A 14017-nucleotide genomic window follows, 5' to 3' on the forward strand; every position below is an offset into this window, starting at 1 on the left:
TAAATTTTGAGATGTTAAAAACAATATGCAAAAATCCCTTTTTAAAATTGAGATAAAACTAAAATGTGATATATGCTCTATTCCATCATCTGTTCCCAATAGCTGTATGGCTTTATGAGTTGTGGTGACCTGACCAGGCTGTCTGCTCAGTCTTTCTGCATTGTCATCCTGTATTAGGCGTTTCCTGGGCTTACTGCCAAACTTTCTCTGTTTACAAGGCAGCAGGCAAAGATTTAACATTTCTGTTTTCTTTCTTACTCTTCAGATTCCCTGTGAGACAGAAGGATTTGTCTTCCCCTTTTTTTTCACTGCTGTTCCTCGTCATGGAGTATCAGTGAAATGAGGTTCATTTTCTAATGGTCAGTGTAATAATGTGACACAGCCACTGATTAAATAATCATTTAGGAAGTTGGCATAGAAGAATTGCTCTCATTATGGTCTTTGATTCAGTTTTTTCTTCTGTTTTCCTAAATAGGTTAATGAGCTCCCTTTGTCCAAGGCAGACAAATTCAGCATTTACAAATTATTAGAAACAGAAAACTTACTTTTTTCTTCCACTGTTCTCTGAATTTAATAAACTTGAAGGACAAGACAAAAGATTTGAGATGCCAAACCTCAAATGGTAAATTAGACAATGTCTTGTGGAAATTCTCACCTAGAAATCAGATTTATTTTATGGTTTATTGCAGTGTCCAGCAGAGTTCAGAAGGTCCTGAGACCTTTGACAAGCTGTGGTTGTGTATAGCTTCATAAATGTGAGTAATTTCATTGACTGTGGTGGAATTGCTCTGAAGTCTAAAGCTAACCAACTGCATGGGTCTAAAAGGGACTTTGCAGACTGAGACCAAAACCAAGTGAACTATTTGAATTAACTATAGAGAAAAAGAACTGCCAACATGTTTCCATAAACAGGTTAACTGGTACTGTTAAAAAAGTCTTAGAGCCCTGAGTAAATTGCAGACAAACCTAAAAGCCCCACGTTTAAAAAGTTTCTTTATTTTGCCCAGAAATATGGTAAGTTAATAGAAAGAAAAATCACAGTCTTAAAAGTCTGAAGTAGTTTTGCTGGTCAAGATGCGCAGTCATAAACCAGAAGATCAGGTAATGAATTTTTGAATTTTGTAACAATGTTGATACTTTTGCATTCTTTCTGCATGATGTTATCTCTGTTATTGTTTTTCATGTTTCAGTTGCAGACATTCAGTTCATTTGAGCATCAGAAATGAAGAGGTATTTGACCTAATTCCAATTATTTTCAGAGAACAAAGGAGTGGTTTTTTTTCTCCTTGTCTGCTAATTACCTCATGGACGTTGACTGTTGGGGAAGTTGTTACGATGCATCACATAGTCCTCACAGCAACAGCCAGTAGGAAAGTTCTCTAGAGTTTATCAAGCTCATGGTTTTATGTCCTCAAACTTTAGGAGCCCCCAGTCTACCCTGTAGCTGTTTTGGGCAGATGTGCCCAGTTTTAGTAACATTTGAGCTCTTTCAAGCCTTGCATCAAATGTTAGCAGCTTGCTTACCCTTCTTTTGGTGTTGTATATTTTTTTTTACTTTGGGAATTCCCGGAGAGATTCTGTAATAGAGCTGTCACAGAGGACATAAGCTGGGGAGGAACAGAAGCTTTTGCAAGTGTCAAGTGCTTCTTTATTACACCAGCAGGAATCTTATCATTTGACCTGATTTTCCAGGTTTACTATGTGTCTGATATAGAAGTGGGTTTTGTTGCTGTTCTTGTGTACATTGTAGGTTTCTGGCCCTTGAAGAGTTTCTTTTTTGCCTGCTTCCAAATTGCTTAGTGTAGTTGCCTTTGACACTTTTTGTCATTTCTACCAAGTGACTAGGTTGTTAATTGAAAAAAAAAAAAAATTCTGGCAATTACAGTATTTTTTAAAGGGGCATATTAGGGGCTCATTGGTTTGAGTTTTCTCTGTATTTCTACTTCCTGAATGTATTCTAGCTACCCATCTGGCTATTCTCTAGCTATTTACTGAAGACATATGAGGAACCATGACTCAGTATAACCAGGCAAATAGCTGCCATAATCTAGTAGTGAACTTCTTGTGCCTCTTGTTCCAATCATGAAGGGCGTTGATGGCTTAGTAAGTATTTAAGAATATTGGTTAAACACACCCTCTTTCCCCTGGTCACGCTATTCTGAGAAAGTGCAGAGACCAAAGGGAAGTTCCAAGGTAAAAAAAGCTGTGTTAAAATCATGATACTCAGTTGGAAATGGTGGGAATGCCCTTTTCACCTTCCTTTTTGAGTTCCTGAGGCTGCCCAGAGGAAACTTCTTTTCAAAGTTAAGCCTGCTCCTCTTGGTGATGGAACTGAAATAGGAAACAGACAACTGACCTGTTTCTGCAGAAGTGCTTTCCTTGCATTTTGCACTATAGGATTCGTATAAACCCTTGAAATGTGAGGCTGGCAGCTTCAGGAACACTTCAAGAATTTTAATGATGCTGAGCGGCAGTGAAGGGGAAGTAGCAGTGCTAAGTGTATTTCAAAAGGGGAAACAAAAATGGTGATTGCAAATATGACCTGACTGGCAAAATAGACAAGTATTTGACTTTTGCTTACTCAGAAAAAAAAGCTGATACCAAGGGCAAAGGGCAGAACCATCAGGACAGCATAGTTGTAATCTGTCCCAGTCAAAGAGGAACAGCATTTCCCAGTAGAAATGTGGAGACTCCTCACACTGAAGGCAGTACAGAGAGATTGTATCTAGATTTGCCACACTGACATTTAACACATTATTGTCTTTTCTTTTGTTTCCCAGCAATTCATGGGAAAAAACACACAGCCTTTCTTCAAGAATTTCAGCCTCAAACTGCTGAGCTGAAAATACATTCACAAATCCAGCTCTTACTGTGCGTGCCAGTTTTCCTTTTGCCTCCTATGTTATGTGCTTCCTTTTAAAAATATTTACACCATATCCTGTTTCTTGAAGTCAATAGCTACAAATATTTCTTCCGTTGTTAAAACAAATACAAATAATCTCACATATCTTCTCCAGTTTTAATGTTTTAGTTCCATTTGCAGCTGCTGTAGAGAATTTGTCATCCAGAGAAGCTTTCCCCAGACAGAGGGTGTGGCTCTCCAGACTTAAATTGTACAGTCCTGTAGCTGCTTACTCAAATGGAATCAGACATACTAAATTAAACCAAAGTATTTGTCTTTACAGCTCTTCCTGGTACGTTTAGAATGAAGTATATTTGTAGAGCTGGAATAAATACAGTTTATCCAGTGAGCTCCTGGCTGGAGGCTGTTGATATATGATTACAAAACTCTGTTTAGCGTTAAAGATTTCAGAGAATTTGAATTTCCATTACTCTGTCAAGTTTTTATAAAATCCCTGTGGCACCAGTCTCTTAATTTTTTTTTTAGTATTTTTCTTCTGGAGATTGGAGGACAAATACATTCATGATAAGGTTCACTTCTTTCAATTTTTTTTCCATTGTAACTTCATCATAAAGGGCAATTGTTGAATGCATGTTGAATTCTGTCTATAAAAGATTGATCATTATTCATGTTTCTTCCCAAGGGAAAATATCTTCTGTTCGTAGATCCAGAGGTGGGAGTAGGGATTGATTTAAATTACATTTCAAGGCATGTGTGGTAGTAATGGGAAAGAGATTTCCGTATGGATCACAATTTGAATATTCTAGTCCAGAGGCTTGATCTGACTGAAGAAGTATTTCTTTGGAAAGAGCAAACTTCTTTGGTTATAAATACCTGTCAGTAATATAAGCCTATTTTAAAAGGTAAATATGATGGGTGTATGAGACATAAAAACACTGCATTAGTAGACAGCAGTGGATCAGGAATTTGATTTTTCAAATAGATAAGTTTCTCTCCCTTTTCAACACCCCATTTTCACTTTTTTTTTTTTTCTGCATGTAAACCGTGTTTTTTGTGCTTATAACTGTGTGCTTTAACATTATTGTCTTGCAAACTGTTTTTAGTTATGACGCTTCTGTAACATAATGAATATTTAGTCATATGTACCTCTCTTAGAAAGGTCTTTTTTTTCAATAAACTTCATCCAGTGTTTCAAGATGTCCTCAGCTGGGGAAAATTTATGAGAAAAGACTGCCTTTTTTATAAGAAGCAATTCAAGTTTTGAATCATTGGTTCATTGTGCCACTTGCATACTTGTTTGGGTTTTTAGCCATTGAAGCCAATTACAGTTTAATTTTTCTGATACTGCTGTTTGAATTATGTTGTCTTCTGATATTTTTTGAGCCCATGAAGCAGCAGTGATACCCTGAGTCCTTTGCACGTGTTCTCAGAAAACTGTGGTGAGAATGCAAGTTAAAGGATTCTGACAAAACAGGCCCACAATAATGCTGTAGTGACTCTACTAAAAAAGAAAATGAAATATTGAGTTTAAGTTATATTTATTCTGAAACTTCTCAGTCAACATTTTTGCTTTTCCCTATTCTGTTGTATTCCTTCTTGTAATTCTAGGCCATTAGAAGTATCTTTAAAGGACTGAGTAAAAATCCAGTTCAGTCCTATGCAAATGTGATCCACTCCGCCGTGTATTAGTGACATATTTTGAAGAAAAGTAGTACAACAGGACAATCTGAGAAGTCTTGAGTTGTCAGAGGAGCAGCACTAAGTCATTTTTCATTCTAAATAAGGGGAAGGCAGTGGTGTTACCAGCAGGATATGGGCAATGTTTCTATGGGAATGGGTGTTGTATTTAGAAATAAATATTTTAAACATGGTAATTGAAACTTTAAAGTTAACAAGATTACATTTTTCTAAAGTGTTCCTAGAGGACTGTTTCGAAATATATTTCTGTTTTCTGTATGGAGGGGAAAAAAAGAATTCACGGAAGTGAGAAACTTCTTTGGTGGAAGCCTTTGTAGTGTTGGCTATAATGATAAACCTTCCAGAAAACTTAATTACTTCATTGTTTAGCTCTGTATATGCCTTCCGTTTAAAAAAAAAAAAAAAAAAAAAAAAAAAAAAGTCAGATTTAAGGTAGATTTATTTTTTTCCCTGTGGACAAACAAATCATATTCATTTTGTTCTTTTAAAAGAGCATTTTCTGTGGTAATTAAAGCCACAGACAGGAGAGAGACATTCTGATTGAGCTTTACTGCAAAGGCAGTGATGGAAAGCATGCATTGAGAAGGTACTTGTCTAGAGCTTTTGTGGCTGTAAAGTAGGAAGTGGCCAGATCTGAATCTCAAAAATTACTTGACGACTAATTTAAAGAAAGCTTTCAGCACTGTTGAATATCAAATCCGCTTTTGGTGCTGAACTTCTTCAAGGTGTGTAAAGCTTTTCACATTTTCAAGTTCACGCATGAAAGCTCACAGCATGAGGAATAGCAAGAGAGTTGTTATTTGAATGAAGGACTACGTATTTGACTGGTTTTGATGTGATACACTCCTATGCAGCTTTGCTAATACCTTTTAAAGGCATTTTAGGGAAGATTTTGAAGACCAGAACGGTTCTTTTAGTGCTGAGCACCGCAAAACGAAGAGTGGGTGAGACAATATAGAGGATTAGTGATAAAAGAAGCAACATTGTTGTGCACTAGTTTGACAAACCAAGTTTTGATCCCTAACTTACTGGAATAACTGCCATTCTTAAAAAAAAAAATTGTTCAAAATTTTTTGGTTTTAAATTTCTAAACTGATTGAATCCTGATCAAATTTTTAAGACAACTCCTATATGACCTAAGGACAGATATTCTTTGGAGCAGAATTGTGTGTTTTGCAAGTTAGACCATGGTGAATTTGCAACATTTAAAAACACACGCAAAGAAGTTATTAATTTCAGCATTGTCTTTATATTTTCCTGCATACTAAGTGAGCTGTTATCATTAATTACACTGCGTACATTAATTTTAATCCTGTAGGACATGAAGACTTCATTTTAACATCAGTGTGCACCTCAAGAGATGCGCCTTTGACTTTATTATGATAAAAGCCTAGAAAAAGTCCTTTTAGGAAAACACATTTCCATAAGCTTGATTTTAAAAAGGCTTCCCTCACCTCATCATGTGGGGTTATTAGGAACTTGTAAATTTTAGCAGATCTTTATTCCTCCTTGCATACAATTGTTCAATATTATTTCCTTCTTGTGAATTTTTTGTGTTGCCATTCTGGACTATTTGTAGGGAGGAGGACTTCCAGTATTCACTGCTGGAATATAGCAAGCATCTATGTAAAGCCTTCTCATAGCTGCACTTATCTGGCTTTCAGTTATATGTGTATTTAGTCTGTTTTGCAGTAAGCTGAAGTCTCTCGTGGTGTGTGACTGACAGGTGGAAGTCACACGGGTCAGATACAACAGCGTGTGAGCAGAATGAGAGGCTGGAATTAGCCTGAGCTCCGAGATGGAGGTGTTGCTCCACCTCCAGCAGTTTGTCTGATCACTGGCACTCATGATTATTCCTGTGTATTCTTGCCTGGGGAAACTATATACATGAACGTGTGAGAAAGCCCCTATGGGAGTTAATATGTTTCATGAAGTTCTTTATTCATTCCCAATCTCCATTTTTAGCAGATTTTCCGGTGCATTTCTAAGGGTGCTCCTGACAGCTTTTGTGCACAAATCTGACCCTTCCTTTGTAGAATTGCTCTGCAAACAACAAAAAGATGCTGCTACGTGCAGTTATATCCCTATGTATTTCCCAGAGTCTGACATAAAACCTGTCATTTCCTCCTCCCTTGCTCTTCGGCTTGGATGTTAGACTGGACGGGTTAAGGTGTGAGGGCAAGGCTTTCAATCGGAGCAGAAGGAATTATTTTAGGCATTGCTAAACCACAACATTTAACTCCAACCTGCTTGAAACGCACTGCAAAGGCACTGGGGGCATGAGTAGAGCAGTGGTGGGTAGGCAGAACTTGCGGAAATGGCACCCAGTTTTAGGGGCCCTGGGTGTGAACTTGTGCCTCACAGAACATCTCTGCCTGTGTGGGATAAGTGTTCTGGAACATTTCTTACAGCTTTTCCTGTAGTGGTGGGCTTGGGCTGGTTGCTGGATTCCTGAAATATGTGGAAATGATGATGAGTCCTCTTATTGATAGAGAGAGTTATTAGGCAGAGGGGAACAAATCCCAAGTTAACAAAACAGCTGTATGAATGCAGTTTTTACTGCCTCTTCAGTTATCTAGAAGCAGCTGTTTCAAGCAGAGCTGAAAATGTCTCTCCTCGACAAGAGCAAATTGTCATTGCAGTGGTAAAATAAGAATAAAAGGATTTTGGTGATGACTGGAGCCCTTTGACTGCATAACACAGTGACACAAATGCTGGATACCGCATGTGGCACTGCGGTGAGCATCCGGCTGTTCTCCTGGGTTAGCTACCATGACAACTGCGCTGCTGGGGAATGCCCTGTGCTGGTCTTGCAGAGAGCTGAGGGTCATTGATATTCTGAGTGTTTTTCGGAATATTGCAGGCAGTAGAGACCCCTTCCCATAGTTCTGCTGATGTTTAGGATTACCACAGTGGGTAAAATATGAAAATGGTGTTGTTGACAGGTACCCAGGGAAGGAAAAAGAGCTAGTTTCTCTAAAAGCAGTTTTTTGTTTTACCTCTTTAATTTTGTGGGTTTACCAACTGATTTTAATTTGCTTAGCTTCTACATAGCTTTTACTTCCAGATCTCATTTGGGCATGCAGTATTAAAAAGAAGAAAACATTTACACAGTAAAATTTTAATCTGTTTACATTATAAAAACCAGCTTGTTATCTGCAACCCCTTTTTTTTTCTTACAAGGGGAGTTAGACTGAGTTCAGTGGAATTTCTTGTTGTGGTTTTCATTGTTTTTAAAGCAGGCACTTGCTCCTTCACACACTGATTTTTATTGGCTTTTGAGACTGAAGATTTTAAAGGCCTTTGGGTTTTGTGTTTTTAAAGAATGTAAAAAATGTGCTTTTTTCTGATACCCCCATCATTCTTGAACTACGTTGCAACATCATTACCGGGATAATTAAGAACAGACAACTGCAAAGACCATGGAAGGGACTCTATTTCTTTTTTTCTTGATTATTAATTACCTTTTTTTTTAAATAGGACATTAAAACAGAGCATAAAAATAAACAAATTCCAGATCCAATCTCTTTAACTCAACAGATTTTCCTGCAAGCAATTAATATAAGAATACAAGAAACTTTGATATTTGAATAGTGTTTTCATATATTCCTATCAAAGTCATCAGCCGGCATATGTAGTTAAAGGCAAAAGTCATCAGTGTGCTTATATAGTTTACTGGCAAAAATACAGGTCTTAAATGTAAGAGAAGGTGTTTTTGGAGGTAAGGAGCAGTCATATTTTACATTCTTGGCCCTGAGGTTTCCTGCACTACTAGAGAGCTGAAGTACTGGGGAACTCAAGTGTTTGTATGATTACAAAACAACATTATGCTGTCACTGCAAAAAGGTAAAGACAAACTTATTGTTGCTGACCAACTGAAGATGTAGTATTTGAAAGTACTGCATTTGTTCATTTTGCTTTGTATATTTTGCTGTCAAGGTAACGTGCTTGCAGGACTTCTTTGGAGATGACGACGTCTTCATTGCGTGTGGGCCTGAGAAGTACCGGTACGCTCAGGATGACTTCGTGCTGGATCACAGCGGTAAGATTGTACATCCTAAACCCACTGAAAGAGTAAACTCTTCCCCCAGCTCCTCTGTTCAATCCTCAAGAGTTATGTCATTTAGGAAACTATACTTGGAAATACATCTTCCTATGGATAAAAACATTTTTTCAAACCATCATCTGGATTCTGTAAGGCTGTTAAAATGAACTAACAAAGCTGATCTGTTTTCCTGCAAAACAGACACTGCCTCTAAAGTTACATAGAGAGCAGCATTGAATTTTGAGAGGTTCAGTCACAGATCTGATAAATCTAAAATCTGTTAAAAATGTTCACTTTTGACTTCTGCGACTTTAAGATAATTTCGAAATTTCTATCTTAGTGAGATTTTTAAAAAATTGCATATGTAACCAAGCTCATTTCAGGTCTTGAATTTGTCCTGCCAGACAATTCACACGTTCCAGTTTGCGAGGTGAGACAAACTGGGACTTTGTGCCCGTGCTGTCGGCCTTGGACAGTTCATGAATTTAACTTGTTTGTGAAAGTTGTTTTTCTGTGAAGAGAAACTTTATAATGTAAGTTCAAGGGAAAAGCAGTCCTCTAGCAGGCAGTTTTAGAACTGTCCTGGAATATACTGTGTTCAGTTCTGGGCCCTCAGTTCACGAAGGATATTGAGGTGCTGGAGCAGGTCCAGAGAAGAGCAGCCGGGCTGGTGAAGGGACCTATGAGTCCTATGAGGAGAGCACAAGTCCTGTGAGGAGAGGCTGAGGGAACTGGGGTTGTTTAGCTTGGAAAAGACGAGGCTCAGGGGTGACCTCATCACTCTCTACAACTCCCTGAAAGGAGGTTGTAGCCAGGTGGGGGTTGGTCTCTTGTCCCAGGCAATGATCAGTAAGACAAGAGAGCATAGCCTCAAGCTCTGCCAGGGCTGCCCAGGGAAGTGGTGGATTCTCCATCCCTGGAGGTTTTTAAGATGAGACTGGATGTGGCCCTTAGTGCCATGGTCTAGTAACCACAGCAGTTTTGGATCAAGGTTTGGACATGATGATCTCGGAGGTCTTTTCCAACCTGGTTGATTCCTTGATTCTATGAATTTTTTTTAACTTACAGCAAAAGCACCTGCTGTTTTAGTAATTTTTACGAATGTTATAATGTCATTACAGAATGTTCAGTTGCAGCAAGTGTAGGTGTATATCTAACCACTGGCCCATACATTTGGATGGATGGAGGATTCAGCTGGCTCTGATTCTGTTGATTGTTGCCAGCATGCTGCTTTTCCAGAAACTGCTTGATTATGTTGATTCAGCAAGTGTGGAGGTGATAAGAAGGGTATTTTTTGACGTAGTTAATATAGCTATGGTTTTATTCTTATGCAGGAATGGAAGAGCATGGTTGTATTAACTCACAATGCAAATCCCAGTCTGGCTATAATCCCAATTTCCCTTGCACATTTTAAGGCTATAAGATTACTTTTCACATTACACGGTGCTCAGACTAATTGGGCTCATTTCCTCACTGAGAACCCAGTGGTGGAGGGATTCTTCCTCTCTCTGTCTCTTCAGCTTTGGTGGTTCCTGCTTCCTCTAATAACTCTGAAAAGCAGGTTAGGTACAGACTGGAACGTGACTAGCAGGGCATGCAGCTCAAATTTACTCTTTTTGATGATGACATGGCATCATCATTATGATGACATTGACACTGTAGTGATGAATAACAGGGACAAAATTAGGAGGGAAATTTATAAGATTCCATTCAGAATGATTTGCTAACAATGCCAGCTGTAGGAATGAAATGTTTCCAAAGTGTCAGTGCATGTATGCCTATTGATTCCTTTTCCCCTTAGGTTGTCTTTTATTTGATGATATATAGCTGATGGTAAATGACAGTAATCTATTGTTTCAGCCTTTTGGAAACAATAGACATTTTTCAGCGTTCAAAAATTGATCACAACATCAGTTTTTTGCAAGAGAAGGGAAATGGTGCTAGCTGAGCAGTTACCCTATATGAAACTGCTATTACAGCATGCAGAATTTACTGAATTGTCAGAAGAACCTTGGCATCAGCATGTGTACAGACCTGAATTATAGTAATAATCCAGCTTCGAGATGTGAAGAAATGTTATATGCAGAATGTTACATACAGTATTTGAGTAGCTCAAATATGTTTTTATGCTAAGTAGGTTAGAGTTCTGAGATGCTCTTAAAATTTTTTTTAATACATGAGGGCATTTTCTGGATAATAACCAGCATCCAGGGGTGTGTGGAGGAAGGCTGTAACTCTGAACTCTTGTCAAAACTCTTACCCGCTTGCTTTGTAGAATGTCGTGTTATGAAGTCCTCTTATTCCCGATCGTCTGCCATGAGGTACGCTGCATCCAAAAGTCCAGGACCTTCACGTCGAAGCAAATCACCTGCCTCAGGTACTACTTCTAGGAAAAAGCTGAACACTTGAAATAGATAGAAGTTAGAATTTGTTTAATAGGGTGAGGAAAGCTTCTGACTCTGTCTGAAATATAAATGCCATGCTTTGTTTCCTGAGGGGAAAAGGAATGTTCTTTCAGTTCGTCTCACAGATTTAATACTAATCTAAAATAAAATTTGCCTTTTTTTTTTATTCTGGGAAGAAATATGGTTTCTATTTTTTAATTACAGGCACAAATAATTTCAGTTTATGAACACTGGAATGATTTGTGCTAATTGTACACTTGGGATATGTTTTCAGCATAGCACTTGATTGTCTTTAAGACCATTAACTACAGAGTGGTTATGTGGTAAATTTGTATTCATTGAAGTAGAGTATACCCTCAAGTTTTAAAATTGAGATTTTTTTTTTTCTGTGTAAGCCAAATATTGTAGGAAATACAGGACTTTGATGTTTAAAGTAAATTTAGGAGATGTACTGTAATGCTGTTGCCCATTAACAGAGAATTTTTTTTCTTCTTGTAATTTCCAGAATGGTTCTGAACACCATATGTTCCAACCATTGAGTCTTTTATGCAATGAATAAAGGGGTTTGAAACTTTTTTAAACCTCTGCATTTAATTTCTAAATATAGTAAAACTTTAATTTTTTTTTCTCTCAGACCTGGAGAAGTAGCCCTGAAATTAAACCACTGAATATGTAAATATATGATGCTCTTTTTTGAATGGAACTATACATGTAAGCTCCTATGTGTGTATTCAAAACTGTGACATGTTCCATATTCTCATTTCCCCATCAATATTTGTTTTGCTTAATCAACATTGGTAAGAGTAATTTTGTCTTTGCATTCTTTCAAAGGAGAATATTTATAATCTGTTTATAAAGGTTGAGTATTTAACTGTAAAGCTTCAAAGAAGGATCATAGAAAAATGTAGCATAAGGGAAAAGTTTTGCAACTGATCTAAATTTCGTGCAATTCTGTTACCTCCAATGAGATCACGTAGAATATCTATCAACAATTAATTTTATGCAAAGTGCTTATAAATCAGTGCTGCCATTTCCTTACTTATTTCTACTTAGACCCCCCTCAGTTGGGTTAATTTGAAAAATTTATCCAAATGTCTGATATTTATCCTTCTGTTTACTTGCCTGTTTTTTTCATGTAGTCTTTACTTATCTTTATTTACCCTTCTTCCTTTCATGCATGTTCAGAGCTGTTTAATAACTTCTTTCCTTAATGTCTTTTTCCTTTGTGTCAAATATATGAGTACAGTAAAGAGGGGTGGCCACTACTCCAGTGCTCATTCTTCAGCAAAATCCCCAGGTGAGCCATTACCATTATGGCTGTGTATCAGTAGTGTGTCTCCTCCCTCCTCATTTACCTGCATTCTTTTTGCTGTGTTTGTGAATATTTTCAGGCTTGGAACACACGTTTTGCATTTGATGAAGCAGAGACATAATGGGTGTTGTTTTTTTGTTGAAGTAGATCATTTGAGCAAAATAATGCGTTTTACTTGTTGGGCATCTGCTAAGGGTGTCAAAGTTAAATTTTTAAAGGTATAATTTGACTACAGATGGAGCATTCTGAGGAACCATTTATATATGTCTACTCTAAAGCTTATTATAACAGAAAATTTCAACCAGCAAAAAAAGACAGGAGTGAGTGTTACTGAAAAAATCAGTGCAAAACCATGTCATAGGTTTTCATTTTATCTGCACTTTCTTATCTCTCTTTGTTATCTTATATTGCTTCAGCCTAAGTTCTAAAACACTAAGAAACCTCTCTGACCCTTTAGTTTAAAGTTAAAGTACCTGTGAAACAAGTAACATGCAATTTGATTAGCAAATAACTTGAGACTTTGGACCCTATTAGAAGTTACAATTGAAGTGGTATTAGTAGATTTTTTCAGTTTTAAACATTCCAATATGCTAAAGAACTGTAGCCTGACTGCTTAAGAATGGCAGAAAAGATTTTTTTTCCTGTATATTCAAATTGGCATGCATATGGAAAGAAATTTCAAAAGAATTTATGCTTAGAGAATAGATAAAAAAATTAGGTTTGGAATATACGTGAAATAATCAGCAAATCAGTAGGATCGGACAAGTTTTTACCTGTACAATTCTTGTGCCTGTGCAGATTGCCTGTGTGGTTTTTTGAGTGCGGGGGGGAAAAAAAATGCTGTTCTGTGAAACAGCAATTTTAGCTGTTTAACCTCAGTGAGCAGCTGAGCACCATGTAGGCATTTGCTCACTCCCCTGCTACAGAAGGATGAAGGAAGTGAATTGGAGAGGTGAAAGTGAGAAAATTCATGGGTTGAGATAAGAACAGTTTAATAACTGAAATAATACTAATAACAACAACAGTATTGTAATGCAAAGGAAAATAACAAAGAGAGAGAAATTAAACCCGAGAAAGACAAGTCATGCAAATGACCAATGACAGATGCCCAGCCAGTTCATAAATAACAACCCCTCTGCCAAAATTCCCCCTAGTTTTATTCCCGAGTGTGATGCCGTATGGTCTGCAGTACTCCTTGAGTCAGTCAGGGTCAACTCTCTTGCCTGTGTCCCCTCCAAACACCTTGTGCACCCCCAGCCTACTCACTGGCAGGCCATGTGAGGAACAGAAAAGGCCTTGATGCTTGTGCAAGCCCTGCTCAACAATAACAAAAACATTCCTGTATTATCAACACTTTCCAGCAAAACCATAGACCAGTGCTAGCTCTGTGAAGAAAATTAACTCTACCCCAGCCAAAACCAACACAAACTAAGCAGTGCTGACTACCAATTCCAGCTTTTCCTGTTGTTGCAGTTTCGTACCAACTCAAACGCAGTGCTTCTCAGAAGACACTGGCAAAGAGGAATCTACAGATGTCTCTTTTCAGTAGCATCCTCAGCAGAGTGAACTATGTGTCATAGAGTCTTAAAAGAACAAAAGTGGGAAGGGACCTCTGGATGTCATCTAGTCACACCCCTGGCTCGGAACACCACCCTTGTCCACCAAGCATAGCTAAGATATTAGCAGAGAGCTAC

General features: G+C 37.8%; 1 protein-coding gene across 1 annotated transcript in view; it reads left to right on the forward strand.

The window, feature by feature from the left end:
- The first annotated feature begins 339 nt into the window (after positions 1–339).
- LOC114069340 (serine/threonine-protein kinase DCLK2-like) overlaps positions 340–14017 on the forward strand; it is a 47688-nt gene continuing 34010 nt past the window's right edge. The window contains exons 1-4 of the mRNA XM_027906059.1: positions 340–359; positions 8501–8603; positions 10882–10983; positions 12258–12308. Of these exons, the coding sequence (XP_027761860.1) occupies positions 357–359; positions 8501–8603; positions 10882–10983; positions 12258–12308 (259 nt within the window). The 5' untranslated portion in view covers positions 340–356. The remainder of the gene's footprint in view (positions 360–8500; positions 8604–10881; positions 10984–12257; positions 12309–14017) is intronic.

Source organism: Empidonax traillii, unplaced genomic scaffold, assembly GCF_003031625.1.
Source record: "Empidonax traillii isolate 1590-97213 ecotype Southwest subspecies unplaced genomic scaffold, ASM303162v1 scaffold1245:size146629, whole genome shotgun sequence".
Classification (NCBI taxonomy): domain Eukaryota; kingdom Metazoa; phylum Chordata; class Aves; order Passeriformes; family Tyrannidae; genus Empidonax; species Empidonax traillii.